This window comes from Oncorhynchus clarkii, chromosome 10 (genome assembly GCF_045791955.1).
Source record: "Oncorhynchus clarkii lewisi isolate Uvic-CL-2024 chromosome 10, UVic_Ocla_1.0, whole genome shotgun sequence".
In the NCBI taxonomy this organism is placed as follows: Eukaryota; Metazoa; Chordata; class Actinopteri; order Salmoniformes; family Salmonidae; genus Oncorhynchus; species Oncorhynchus clarkii.
In genome coordinates, this window is record NC_092156.1 from 3732514 (window position 1) to 3745231 (window position 12718).

The 12718-nt window shown below is 65.5% G+C and overlaps 1 protein-coding gene across 1 annotated transcript in view; it reads right to left on the bottom strand.

The window, feature by feature from the left end:
- LOC139419796 (uncharacterized) overlaps positions 1–12718 on the bottom strand; it is an 81306-nt gene that overhangs the window by 17273 nt on the left and 51315 nt on the right. The window contains exons 2-20 of the mRNA XM_071169780.1: positions 12290–12468; positions 11604–11745; positions 10823–11036; positions 9972–10323; positions 9394–9605; positions 8806–9276; positions 8107–8598; positions 7311–7824; positions 6795–6944; positions 6196–6594; positions 5891–6085; positions 5294–5563; positions 4915–5163; positions 4085–4558; positions 3069–3315; positions 2462–2954; positions 1763–2275; positions 1542–1681; positions 639–1207 (exon numbers count right to left, since the gene is read on the bottom strand). Coding sequence (XP_071025881.1) covers positions 639–1207; positions 1542–1681; positions 1763–2275; positions 2462–2954; positions 3069–3315; positions 4085–4558; positions 4915–5163; positions 5294–5563; positions 5891–6085; positions 6196–6594; positions 6795–6944; positions 7311–7824; positions 8107–8598; positions 8806–9276; positions 9394–9605; positions 9972–10323; positions 10823–11036; positions 11604–11745; positions 12290–12468 — 6275 coding nt within the window. The remainder of the gene's footprint in view (positions 1–638; positions 1208–1541; positions 1682–1762; positions 2276–2461; positions 2955–3068; positions 3316–4084; positions 4559–4914; positions 5164–5293; positions 5564–5890; positions 6086–6195; positions 6595–6794; positions 6945–7310; positions 7825–8106; positions 8599–8805; positions 9277–9393; positions 9606–9971; positions 10324–10822; positions 11037–11603; positions 11746–12289; positions 12469–12718) is intronic.

A 12718-nucleotide genomic window follows, 5' to 3' on the forward strand; every position in this document is an offset into this window, starting at 1 on the left:
TCTGCTGATGGGCTGGTCCTGGGGCTGGTCCTGGGCCTGGACCTGGGGCTGGTTGCTGATGGGCTGGTTGCTGATGGGCTGGTCCTGGGGCTGGTTGCTGATGGGCTGGTCCTGGGGCTGGTTGCTGATGCGCTGGTCCTGGGGCTGATAACTGACAGGCTGGTCCTGGTGCTGGTTGCTGATGGGCTGTCTGCTGATGGGCTGGTCCTGGGGCTGGTCCTGGGGCTGGTCCTGGTCCTGGGGCTGGTTGCTGACGGGCTGGTTGATGATGGGCTGGTCCTGGGGCTGGTCCTGGGGCTGGTTGCTGATGGGCTGGTTGCTGATGGGCTGGTCCTGGGGCTGGTTGCTGATGGGCTGGTCCTGGGGCTGGCTGCTGATTGGCTGGTCCTGGCTGCTGATTGGCTGGTCCTGGGGCTGGCTGCTGATCGGCTGGTCGCTGATAACTGACAGGCTGGTCCTGGAGCTGGTTGCTGATGGGCTGTCTGCTGATGGGCTGGTCCTGGGGCTGGTCCTGGGGCTGGTCCTGGGCCTGGTCCTGGGGCTGGTTGCTGACGGGCTGGTTGATGATGGGCTGGTCCTGGGGCTGGTCCTGGGGCTGGTTGCTGATGGGCTGGTTGCTGATGGGCTGGTCCTGGGGCTGGTTGCTGATGGGCTGGTCCTGGGGCTGGCTGCTGATTGGCTGGTCCTGGGGCTGGCTGCTGATCGGCTGGTCCTCTGGCTGGTTGCTGATGAGATGGTTGCTGATGGGCTGGTCCTGGGGCTGGCTGCTGATGGGCTGGTCCTGGGGCTGGTTGCTGATGGGCTGGTCCTGGGGCTGGCTGCTGATTGGCTGGTCCTGGGGCTGGCTGCTGATCGGCTGGTCCTCTGGCTGGTTGCTGATGAGATGGTTGCTGATGGGCTGTTCCTGGGGCTGGCTGCTGATGGGCTGGTCCTGGGGCTGGTTGCTGACAGGCTGATCCTGGGGCTGATAACTGACGGGCTGGTCCTGGGGCTGGTTGCTGACAGGCTGATCATGGGGCTGATAACTGACGGGCTGGTCCTGGGGCTGGTCCTGGGGCTGGTTGCTGAAGGGCTGGTCCTGGGGCTGATTGCTGACTGGCTGGTCCTGGGGCTGGTTGCTGACAGGCTGATCCTGGGGCTGATAACTGACAGGCTGGTCCTGGGGCTGGTTGCTGATGGGCTGGTCCTGGGGCTGGTTGCTGATGGGCTGTCGGCTGATGGGCTGGTCCTGGGGCTGGTCCCGGGGCTGGTCCTGGGCCTGGTCCTGGGGCTGGTTGCTGACGGGCTGGTTGCTGATGGGCTGGTCCTGGGGCTGGTCTTGGGGCTGGTTGCTGATGGGCTGGTCCTGGGGCTAGTCTTGGGGCTGGCTGATGACGGGCTGGTCCTGGGGCTGGTTGCTGATGGGCTGGTTGCTGATGGGCTGGTCCTGGGGCTGGTTGCTGATGGGCTGGTCCTGGGGCTGGCTGCTGATTGGCTGGTCCTGGCTGCTGATTGGCTGGTCCTGGGGCTGGCTGCTGATCGGCTGGTCGCTGATAACTGACAGGCTGGTCCTGGAGCTGGTTGCTGATGGGCTGTCTGCTGATGGGCTGGTCCTGGGGCTGGTCCCGGGGCTTGTCCTGGGCCTGGTCCTGGGGCTGGTTGCTGACGGGCTGGTTGCTGATGGGCTGGTCCTGGGGCTGGTCTTGGGGCTGGTTGCTGATGGGCTGGTCCTGGGGCAAGTCTTGGGGCTGGTTGCTGATGGGCTGGTCCTGGGGCTGGTTGCTGATGGGCTGGTCCTGGGGCTGGTTGCTGATGGGCCGGTCCTGGGGCTGGCTGTTTATGGGCTGGTCCTCTTGCTGGCTGCTGACGGGCTGGTCCAGGGGCTGGTTGCTGATGGGCTGGTCTTGGGGCTGGCTGCTGATGTGTTGGTCCTCTGGCTGGTTGCTGATGGGCTGGTCCTGGGGCTGGTTGCTGATGAGATGGTTACTGATGGGCTGGTCCTGGGGCTGGCTGCTGACGGGCTGGTCCTGGGGCTGGTTGCTGATGGGCTGGTCCTGGGGCTGATTGCTGACGGGCTGGTCCTGGGGCTGGTTGCTGACAGGTTGATCCTGGGGCTGGTTACTGACAGGCTGGTCCTGGGGCTGGTTGCTGATGGGCTGGTCCTGGGGCTTGTTGCTGAGGGGCTGGTTGCTGATGGGCTGGTCCTGGGGCTGGTCCTGGTCCTGGGCCTGGTGCTGGGCTGGTTGCTGACGGGCTGGTTGCTGATGGGCTGGTCCTGGGGCTGGTTGCTTATGGGCTGGTCGTGGGGCGGGTCCTGGGGCTGATTGCTGATGGGCTGGTCCTGGGGCTGGTTGCTGATGGGCTGGTCCTGGGGCTGGCTGGGGCTGGTCCTGGGGCTGGTCTTGGGGCTGGTTGCTGATGGGCTGGTCCTGGGGCTAGTCTTGGGGCTGGTTGCTGATGGGCTGGTCCTGGGGCTGGTTGCTGATGGGCTGGTCCTGGGGCTGGTTGCTGATGGGCCGGTCCTGGGGCTGGCTGTTTATGGGCTGGTCCACTTGCTGGCTGCTGACGGGCTGGTCCAGGGGCTGGTTGCTGATGGGCTGGTCTTGGGGCTGGCTGCTGATGTGTTGGTCCTCTGGCTGGTTGCTGATGGGCTGGTCCTGGGGCTGGTTGCTGATGAGATCGTTACTGATGGGCTGGTCCTGGGGCTGGCTGCTGACGGGCTGGTCCTGGGGCTGGTTGCTGATGGGCTGGTCCTGGGGCTGATTGCTGACGGGCTGGTCCTGGGGCTGGTTGCTGACAGGTTGATCCTGGGGCTGGTTACTGACAGGCTGGTCCTGGGGCTGGTTGCTTATGGGCTGGTCCTGGGGCTTGTTGCTGATGGGCTGGTTGCTGATGGGCTGGTTGCTGATGGGCTGGTCCTGGGGCTGGTCCTGGTCCTGGGCCTGGTGCTGGGCTGGTTGCTGACGGGCTGGTTGCTGATGGGCTGGTCCTGGGGCTGGTTGCTTATGGGCTGGTCCTGGGGCTGGTCCTGGGGCTGATTGCTGATGGGCTGGTCCTGGGGCTGGTTGCTGATGGGCTGGTCCTGGGGCTGGCTGCTGATGGGCTGGTCCTGGGGCTGGCTGCTGATGGGCTGGTCCTGGGGCTCGTTGCTGAATGGGCTGGTCCTGGGGCTGGTCCTGGGTCTGGTTGCTGATGGGCTGGTCCTGGGGCTGGCTGCTGATGGGCTGGTCCTGGGGCTGGTTGCTGATGGGCTGGTCCTGGGGCTGGTTGCTGATGGGCCGGTCCTGGGGTTGGCTGCTGATGAGCTGGTCCTGGGGCTGGTTCTGGGGCTGGTTGCTGACGGGATGGTCCTGGGGCTGGTTGCTGACGGGCTGGTCCTAGGGCTGGTTGCTGACAGGCTGGTCCAGGGGCTGGTTGCTGATGGGCTGGTCCTGGGGCTGGTCCTGGGGCTGGTTGCTGATGGGCTGGTCCTGGGGCTGGCTGATGACGGGCTGGTCCTGGGCCTGGTTGCTGATGGGCTGGTTGATGATGGGCTGGTCCTGGGGCTGATTGCTGATGGGCTGGTCCTTGTGCTGGCTGCTGATTGGCTGGTCCTGGGGCTGGCTGCTGATCGGCTGGTCCTGGGGCTGGTTGCTGATGCGCTGGTCCTGGGGCTGATAACTGACAGGCTGGTCCTGGAGCTGGTTGCTGATGGGCTGTCTGCTGATGGGCTGGTCCTGGGGCTGGTCCTGGGGCTGGTCCTGGGCCTGGTCCTGGGGCTGGTTGCTGACGGGCTGGTTGATGATGGGCTGGTCCTGGGGCTGGTGGCTGATGGGCTGGTCCTGGGGCTGGCTGCTGATTGGCTGGTCCTGGGGCTGGCTGCTGATTGGCTGGTCCTGGGGCTGGCTGCTGATCGGCTGGTCGCTGATAACTGACAGGCTGGTCCTGGAGCTGGTTGCTGATGGGCTGTCTGCTGATGGGTTGGTCCTGGGGCTGGTCCTGGGGCTGGTCCTGGGCCTGGTCCTGGGGCTGGTTGCTGACGGGCTGGTTGATGATGGGCTGGTCCTGGGGCTGGTCCTGGGAATGGTTGCTGATGGGCTGGTTGCTGATGGGCTGGTCCTGGGGCTGGTTGCTGATGGGCTGGTCCTGGGGCTGGCTGCTGATTGGCTGGTCCTGGGGCTGGCTGCTGATCGGCTGGTCCTCTGGCTGGTTGCTGATGAGATGGTTGCTGATGGGCTGGTCCTGGGGCTGGTTGCTGATGGGCTGGTCCTGGGGCTGGCTGCTGATTGGCTGGTCCTGGGGCTGGCTGCTGATCGGCTGGTCCTCTGGCTGGTTGCTGATGAGATGGTTGCTGATGGGCTGGTCCTGGGGCTGGCTGCTGATGGGCTGGTCCTGGGGCTGGTTGGTGGTGCGGTGGTGCTGGGGCTGGTTGCTGATGGGCTGGGGCTGGTTGCTGAAGGGCTGGTCCTGGGGCTGATTGCTGACTGGCTGATCCTGGGGCTGGTTGCTGACAGTCTGATCCCAGGGCTGATAACTGACAGGCTGGTCCTGGGGCTGGTTGCTGATGGGCTGGTCCTGGGGCTGGTTGCTGATGGGCTTTCTGCTGATGGGCTGGTCCTGGGGCTGGTCCTGGGGCTGGTCCTGGGCCTGGACCTGGGGCTGGTTGCTGATGGGCTGGTTGCTGATGGGCTGGTTGCTGATGGGCTGGTCCTGGGGCTGGTTGCTGATGGGCCGGTCCTGAGGCTGGCTGCTGATGGGCTGGTCCTCTTGCTGGCTGCTGACGGGCTGGTCCAGGGGCTGGTTGCTGATGGGCTGGTCTTGGGGCTGGCTGCTGATGGGCTGGTCCTCTGGCTGGTTGCTGATGGGCTGGTCCTGGGGCTGGTTGCTGATGGGCCGGTCCTGGGGTTGGCTGCTGATGAGCTGGTCCTGGGGCTGGTTCTGGGGCTGGTTGCTGACGGGATGGTCCTGGGGCTGGTTGCTGACGGGATGGTCCTGGGGCTGGTTGCTGACGGGCTGGTCCTGGGGCTGGTTGCTGACAGGCTGGACCAGGGGTGGTTGCTGATGGGCTGGTCCTGGGGCTGGTTGCTGATGGGCTGGTCCTGGGGCTGGTTGCTGATGGGCCGGTCCTGGGGTTGGCTGCTGATGAGCTGGTCCTGGGGCTGGTTCTGGGGCTGGTTGCTGACGGGATGGTCCTGGGGCTGGTTGCTGACGGGCTGGTCCTGGGGCTGGTTGCTGACAGGCTGGACCAGGGGCTGGTTGCTGATGGGCTGGTCCTGGGGCTGGCTGCTGATGGGCTGGTCCTTGGGCTGGTTGCTGAATGGGCTGGTCCTGGGGCTGGTCCTGGTTCTGGTTGCTGATGGGCTGGTCCTGGGGCTGGCTGCTGATGGGCTGGTCCTGGGGCTGTTCCTGTGGCTGGTTGCTGACAGGCTGGTCCAGGGGTTGGATGCTGATGGGCTGGTCCTGGGGCTGGTTGCTGACAGGCTGGTCCAGGGGCTGGTTGCTGATGGGCTGTTCCTGGGGCTGTTCCTGTGGCTTGTTGCTGACAGGCTGGTCCTGGGGCTGGTTGCTGATGGCGTGGTCCTGGGGCTGGTCATGGGGCTGGTTGCTGATGGGCTGGTCCTGGGGTTGGTTGCTGATGGGCTGGTCCTGGGGCTGGTCCTGGGGCTGGTTGCTGATTGGCTGGTCCTTGAGCTGGCGGCTGACGGGCTGGTCCTGGGGCTGTTTGCTGACAGGCTGGTCCTGGGGCTTTTTGCTGATGGGCTGGTCCTGGGCCTGGTTGCTGATGGGCTGTCTGCTGATGGGCTGGTCCCGGGGCTGGTCCTGGGGCTGGTCCTGGGCCTGGTCCTGGGGCTGGTTGCTGACGGGCTTGTTGCTGATGGGCTGGTCCTGGGGCTGGTCTTGGGGCTGGTTGCTGATGGGCTGGTCCTGGGGCTGTTTGCTGATGGGCTGGTCCTGGGGCTGGTTGCTGATGGGCCGGTCCTGGGGCTGGCTGTTTATGGGCTGGTCCTCTTGCTGGCTGCTGACGGGCTGGTCCAGGGGCTGGTTGCTGATGGGCTGGTCTTGGGGCTGGCTGCTGATGGGCTGGTCCTCTGGCTGGTTGCTGATGGGCTGGTCCTGGGGCTGGTTGCTGATGAGATGGTTACTGATGGGCCGGTCCTGGGGCTGGCTGTTTATGGGCTGGTTGCTGATGGGCTGGTTGCTGATGGGCTGGTCCTGGGGCTGGTCCTGGTCCTGGGCCTGGTGCTGGGCTGGTTGCTGACGGGCTGGTTGCTGATGGGCTGGTCCTGGGGCTGGTTGCTTATGGGCTGGTCCTGGGGCTGGTCCTGGGGCTGATTGCTGATGGGCTGGTCTTGGGGCTGGCTGCTGATGTGTTGGTCCTCTGGCTGGTTGCTGATGGGCTGGTCCTGGGGCTGGTTGCTGATGAGATGGTTACTGATGGGCTGGTCCTGGGGCTGGCTGCTGACGGGCTGGTCCTGGGGCTGGTTGCTGATGGGCTGGTCCTGGGGCTGATTGCTGACGGGCTGGTCCTGGGGCTGGTTGCTGACAGGTTGATCCTGGGGCTGGTTACTGACAGGCTGGTCCTGGGGCTGGTTGCTTATGGGCTGGTCCTGGGGCTTGTTGCTGATGGGCTGGTTGCTGATGGGCTAGTCCTGGGGCTGGTCCTGGTCCTGGGCCTGGTGCTGGGCTGGTTGCTGACGGGCTGGTTGCTGATGGGCTGGTCCTGGGGCTGGTTGCTTATGGGCTGGTCCTGGGGCTGGTCCTGGGGCTGATTGCTGATGGGCTGGTCCTGGGGCTGGTTGCTGATGGGCTGGTCCTGGGGCTGGTTGCTTATGGGCTGGTCCTGGGGCTGGTCCTGGGGCTGATTGCTGATGGGCTGGTCTTGGGGCTGGCTGCTGATGTGTTGGTCCTCTGGCTGGTTGCTGATGGGCTGTTCCTGGGGCTGTTCCTGTGGCTTGTTGCTGACAGGCTGGTCCTGGGGCTGGTTGCTGATGGGGTGGTCCTGGGGCTGGTCATGGGGCTGGTTGCTGATGGGCTGGTCCTGGGGTTGGTTGCTGATGGGCTGGTCCTGGGGCTGGTCCTGGGGCTGGTTGCTGATTGGCTGGTCCTTGAGCTGGCGGCTGACGGGCTGGTCCTGGGGCTGTTTGCTGACAGGCTGGTCCTGGGGCTTTTTGCTGATGGGCTGGTCCTGGGCCTGGTTGCTGATGGGCTGTCTGCTGATGGGCTGGTCCCGGGGCTGGTCCTGGGGCTGGTCCTGGGCCTGGTCCTGGGGCTGGTTGCTGACGGGCTGGTTGCTGATGGGCTGGTCCTGGGGCTGGTCTTGGGGCTGGTTGCTGATGGGCTGGTCCTGGGGCTGTTTGCTGATGGGCTGGTCCTGGGGCTGGTTGCTGATGGGCCGGTCCTGGGGCTGGCTGTTTATGGGCTGGTCCTCTTGCTGGCTGCTGACGGGCTGGTCCAGGGGCTGGTTGCTGATGGGCTGGTCTTGGGGCTGGCTGCTGATGTGTTGGTCCTCTGGCTGGTTGCTGATGGGCTGGTCCTGGGGCTGGTTGCTGATGAGATCGTTACTGATGGGCTGGTCCTGGGGCTGGCTGCTGACGGGCTGGTCCTGGGGCTGGTTGCTGATGGGCTGGTCCTGGGGCTGATTGCTGACGGGCTGGTCCTGGGGCTGGTTGCTGACAGGTTGATCCTGGGGCTGGTTACTGACAGGCTGGTCCTGGGGCTGGTTGCTTATGGGCTGGTCCTGGGGCTTGTTGCTGATGGGCTGGTTGCTGATGGGCTGGTTGCTGATGGGCTGGTCCTGGGGCTGGTCCTGGTCCTGGGCCTGGTGCTGGGCTGGTTGCTGACGGGCTGGTTGCTGATGGGCTGGTCCTGGGGCTGGTTGCTTATGGGCTGGTCCTGGGGCTGGTCCTGGGGCTGATTGCTGATGGGCTGGTCCTGGGGCTGGTTGCTGATGGGCTGGTCCTGGGGCTGGCTGCTGATGGGCTGGTCCTGGGGCTGGCTGCTGATGGGCTGGTCCTGGGGCTCGTTGCTGAATGGGCTGGTCCTGGGGCTGGTCCTGGGTCTGGTTGCTGATGGGCTGGTCCTGGGGCTGGCTGCTGATGGGCTGGTCCTGGGGCTGGTTGCTGATGGGCTGGTCCTGGGGCTGGTTGCTGATGGGCTGGTCCTGGGGCTGGTTGCTGATGGGCCGGTCCTGGGGCTGGCTGTTTATGGGCTGGTCCTCTTGCTGGCTGCTGACGGGCTGGTCCAGGGGCTGGTTGCTGATGGGCTGGTCTTGGGGCTGGCTGCTGATGTGTTGGTCCTCTGGCTGGTTGCTGATGGGCTGGTCCTGGGGCTGGTTGCTGATGAGATGGTTACTGATGGGCTGGTCCTGGGGCTGGCTGCTGACGGGCTGGTCCTGGGGCTGGTTGCTGATGGGCTGGTCCTGGGGCTGATTGCTGACGGGCTGGTCCTGGGGCTGGTTGCTGACAGGTTGATCCTGGGGCTGGTTACTGACAGGCTGGTCCTGGGGCTGGTTGCTTATGGGCTGGTCCTGGGGCTTGTTGCTGATGGGCTGGTTGCTGATGGGCTGGTCCTGGGGCTGGTCCTGGTCCTGGGCCTGGTGCTGGGCTGGTTGCTGACGGGCTGGTTGCTGATGGGCTGGTCCTGGGGCTGGTTGCTTATGGGCTGGTCCTGGGGCTGGTCCTGGGGCTGATTGCTGATGGGCTGGTCCTGGGGCTGGTTGCTGATGGGCTGGTCCTGGGGCTGGCTGGGGCTGGTCCTGGGGCTGGTCTTGGGGCTGGTTGCTGATGGGCTGGTCCTGGGGCTAGTCTTGGGGCTGGTTGCTGATGGGCTGGTCCTGGGGCTGGTTGCTGATGGGCTGGTCCTGGGGCTGGTTGCTGATGGGCCGGTCCTGGGGCTGGCTGTTTATGGGCTGGTCCTCTTGCTGGCTGCTGACGGGCTGGTCCAGGGGCTGGTTGCTGATGGGCTGGTCTTGGGGCTGGCTGCTGATGTGTTGGTCCTCTGGCTGGTTGCTGATGGGCTGGTCCTGGGGCTGGTTGCTGATGAGATCGTTACTGATGGGCTGGTCCTGGGGCTGGCTGCTGACGGGCTGGTCCTGGGGCTGGTTGCTGATGGGCTGGTCCTGGGGCTGATTGCTGACGGGCTGGTCCTGGGGCTGGTTGCTGACAGGTTGATCCTGGGGCTGGTTACTGACAGGCTGGTCCTGGGGCTGGTTGCTTATGGGCTGGTCCTGGGGCTTGTTGCTGATGGGCTGGTTGCTGATGGGCTGGTTGCTGATGGGCTGGTCCTGGGGCTGGTCCTGGTCCTGGGCCTGGTGCTGGGCTGGTTGCTGACGGGCTGGTTGCTGATGGGCTGGTCCTGGGGCTGGCTGCTGATGGGCTGGTCCTTGGGCTGGTTGCTGAATGGGCTGGTCCTGGGGCTGGTCCTGGTTCTGGTTGCTGATGGGCTGGTCCTGGGGCTGGCTGCTGATGGGCTGGTCCTGGGGCTGTTCCTGTGGCTGGTTGCTGACAGGCTGGTCCAGGGGTTGGATGCTGATGGGCTGGTCCTGGGGCTGGTTGCTGACAGGCTGGTCCAGGGGCTGGTTGCTGATGGGCTGTTCCTGGGGCTGTTCCTGTGGCTTGTTGCTGACAGGCTGGTCCTGGGGCTGGTTGCTGATGGGGTGGTCCTGGGGCTGGTCATGGGGCTGGTTGCTGATGGGCTGGTCCTGGGGTTGGTTGCTGATGGGCTGGTCCTGGGGCTGGTCCTGGGGCTGGTTGCTGATTGGCTGGTCCTTGAGCTGGCGGCTGACGGGCTGGTCCTGGGGCTGTTTGCTGACAGGCTGGTCCTGGGGCTTTTTGCTGATGGGCTGGTCCTGGGCCTGGTTGCTGATGGGCTGTCTGCTGATGGGCTGGTCCCGGGGCTGGTCCTGGGGCTGGTCCTGGGCCTGGTCCTGGGGCTGGTTGCTGACGGGCTGGTTGCTGATGGGCTGGTCCTGGGGCTGGTCTTGGGGCTGGTTGCTGATGGGCTGGTCCTGGGGCTGTTTGCTGATGGGCTGGTCCTGGGGCTGGTTGCTGATGGGCCGGTCCTGGGGCTGGCTGTTTATGGGCTGGTCCTCTTGCTGGCTGCTGACGGGCTGGTCCAGGGGCTGGTTGCTGATGGGCTGGTCTTGGGGCTGGCTGCTGATGGGCTGGTCCTCTGGCTGGTTGCTGATGGGCTGGTCCTGGGGCTGGTTGCTGATGAGATGGTTACTGATGGGCAGGTCCTGGGGCTGGCTGTTTATGGGATGGTTGCTGATGGGCTGGTTGCTGATGGGCTGGTCCTGGGGCTGGTCCTGGTCCTGGGCCTGGTGCTGGGCTGGTTGCTGACGGGCTGGTTGCTGATGGGCTGGTCCTGGGGCTGGTTGCTTATGGGCTGGTCCTGGGGCTGGTCCTGGGGCTGATTGCTGATGGGCTGGTCCAGGGGTTGGATGCTGATGGGCTGGTCCTGGGGCTGGTCCTGGGGCTGGTTGCTGATGGGCTGGTCCTGGGGCTGGCTGATGACGGGCTGGTCCTGGGGCTGGTTGCTGATGGGCTGGTCCTGGGGCTGGTTGCTGATGGGCTGGTCCTGGGGCTGGTTGCTGATGGGCTGGTCCTGGGGCTGGTTGCTGATGGTCTCGTCCTGGGCCTGGTTGCTGACAGGCTGGTCCTGGGGTTGGTTGCTGATGGGCTAGTCCTGGGGCTGGTCCTGGTCCTGGGCCTGGTGCTGGGCTGGTTGCTGACGGGCTGGTTGCTGATGGGCTGGTCCTGGGGCTGGTTGCTTATGGGCTGGTCCTGGGGCTGGTTGCTTATGGGCTGGTCCTGGGGCTGGTCCTGGGGCTGATTGCTGATGGGCTGGTCCAGGGGTTGGATGCTGATGGGCTGGTCCTGGGGCTGGTCCTGGGGCTGGTTGCTGATGGGCTGTTCCGGGGGCTGGCTGATGACGGGCTGGTCCTGGGGCTGGTTGCTGATGGGCTGGTCCTGGGGCTGGTTGCTGATGGGCTGGTCCTGGGGCTGGTTGCTGATGGGCTGGTCCTGGGGCTGGTTGCTGATGGGCTCGTCCTGGGCCTGGTTGCTGACAGGCTGGTCCTGGGGTTGGTTGCTGATGAGCTAGTCCTGGGGCTGGTCCTGGGGCTGGTTGCTGATTGGCTGGTCCTTGAGCTGGGGGCTGACGAGCTGGTCCTGGGGCTGGTTGCTGATGGGCTGTTCCTGGGGCTGGCTGATGACGGGCTGGTCCTGGGGCTGGTTGCTGATGGGCTGGTCCTGGGGCTGGTTGCTGATGGGCTGGTCCTGGGGCTGGTTGCTGATGGGCTGGTCCTGGGGCTGGTTGCTGATGGGCTCGTCCTGGGCCTGGTTGCTGACAGGCTGGTCCTGGGGTTGGTTGCTGATGAGCTAGTCCTGGGGCTGGTCCTGGGGCTGGTTGCTGATTGGCTGGTCCTTGAGCTGGGGGCTGACGAGCTGGTCCTGGGGCTGTTTGCTGACAGGCTGGTCCTGGGGCTTTTTGCTGACAGGCTGGTCCTGGGGCTGGTTGCTGATGGGGTGGTCCTGGGGCTGGTTGCTGATGGGCTGGTCCTGGGGTTGGTTGCTGATGGGCTGGTCCAGGGGCTGGTTCTGGGGCTGGTTGCTGACGGGATGGTCCTGGGGCTGGTTGCTGACGGGCTGGTCCTGGGGCTGGTTGCTGACAGGCTGGTCCAGGGGCTGGTTGCTGATGGGCTGGTCCTGGGGCTGTTCCTGTGGCTGGTTGCTGACAGGCTGGTCCAGGGGTTGGATGCTGATGGGCTGGTCCTGGGGCTGGTTGCTGATGGGCTGGTCCTGGGGCTGGTTGCTTATGGGCTGGTCCTGGGGCTGGCTGCTGATGGGCTGGTCCTGGGGCTGGTCCTGGGGCTGGTTGTTGAATGGGCTGGTCCTGGGGCTTGTCCTGGGGCTGGTTGCTGATGGGCTGGTTGCTGATGGGCTGGTCCTGGGGCTGGTCCTGGGGCTGTTTGCTGACAGGCTGGTCCTGGGGCTGATTGCTGATGGGCTGGTCCTGGGGCTGATTGCTGATGGGCTGGTCCTGGAGCTTGTTGCTGATGGGCTGGTCCTGGGGCTGATTGCTGATGGGCTGGTCCTGGAGCTTGTTGCTGATGGGCTGGTCCAGGGGCTGGTCCTGGGGCTGGTTGCTGATGGGCTGGTTCAGGGGCTGGTTGCTTATGGGCTGGTCCTGGGGCTGGTTGCTGATGGGCTGGTCCTGGGGCTGGTTGCTGATGGGCTGGTCCTGGGGCTGGTTGCTGATGGGCTGGTCCAGGGGCTGGTCCTGGGGCTGATTGCTGATGGTCTGGTCCTGGGGCTGGTTGCTGATGGGCTGGTCCTGGGGCTGGTTGCTGATGGGCTGGTCCTGGGGCTGGTCCTGGGGCTGGTTGCTGATTGGCTGGTCCTTGAGCTGGCGGCTGACGGTCTGGTCCTGGGGCTTTTTGCTGACAGGCTGGTCCTGGGGCTGGTTGCTGATGGGCTGGTCCTGGGGCTGATTGCTGATGGGCTGGTCCTGGGGCTGATTGGTGATGGGCTGGTCCTGGGGCTGGTTGCTGATGGGCTGGTCCTGGGGCTGGTCCTGGGGCTGGTCCTGGGGCTGGTTGCTGATGGGCTGGTCCAGGGGCTGGTTGCTGATGGGCTGGTCCAGGGGCTGGTTGCTGATGGGCTGGTCCAGGGGCTGGTTGCTGATGGGCTGGTCCTGGGCTGGTCCTGGGGCTGGTTGCTGATGGGCTGGTCCAGGGGCTGCTTGCTGATGGGCTGGT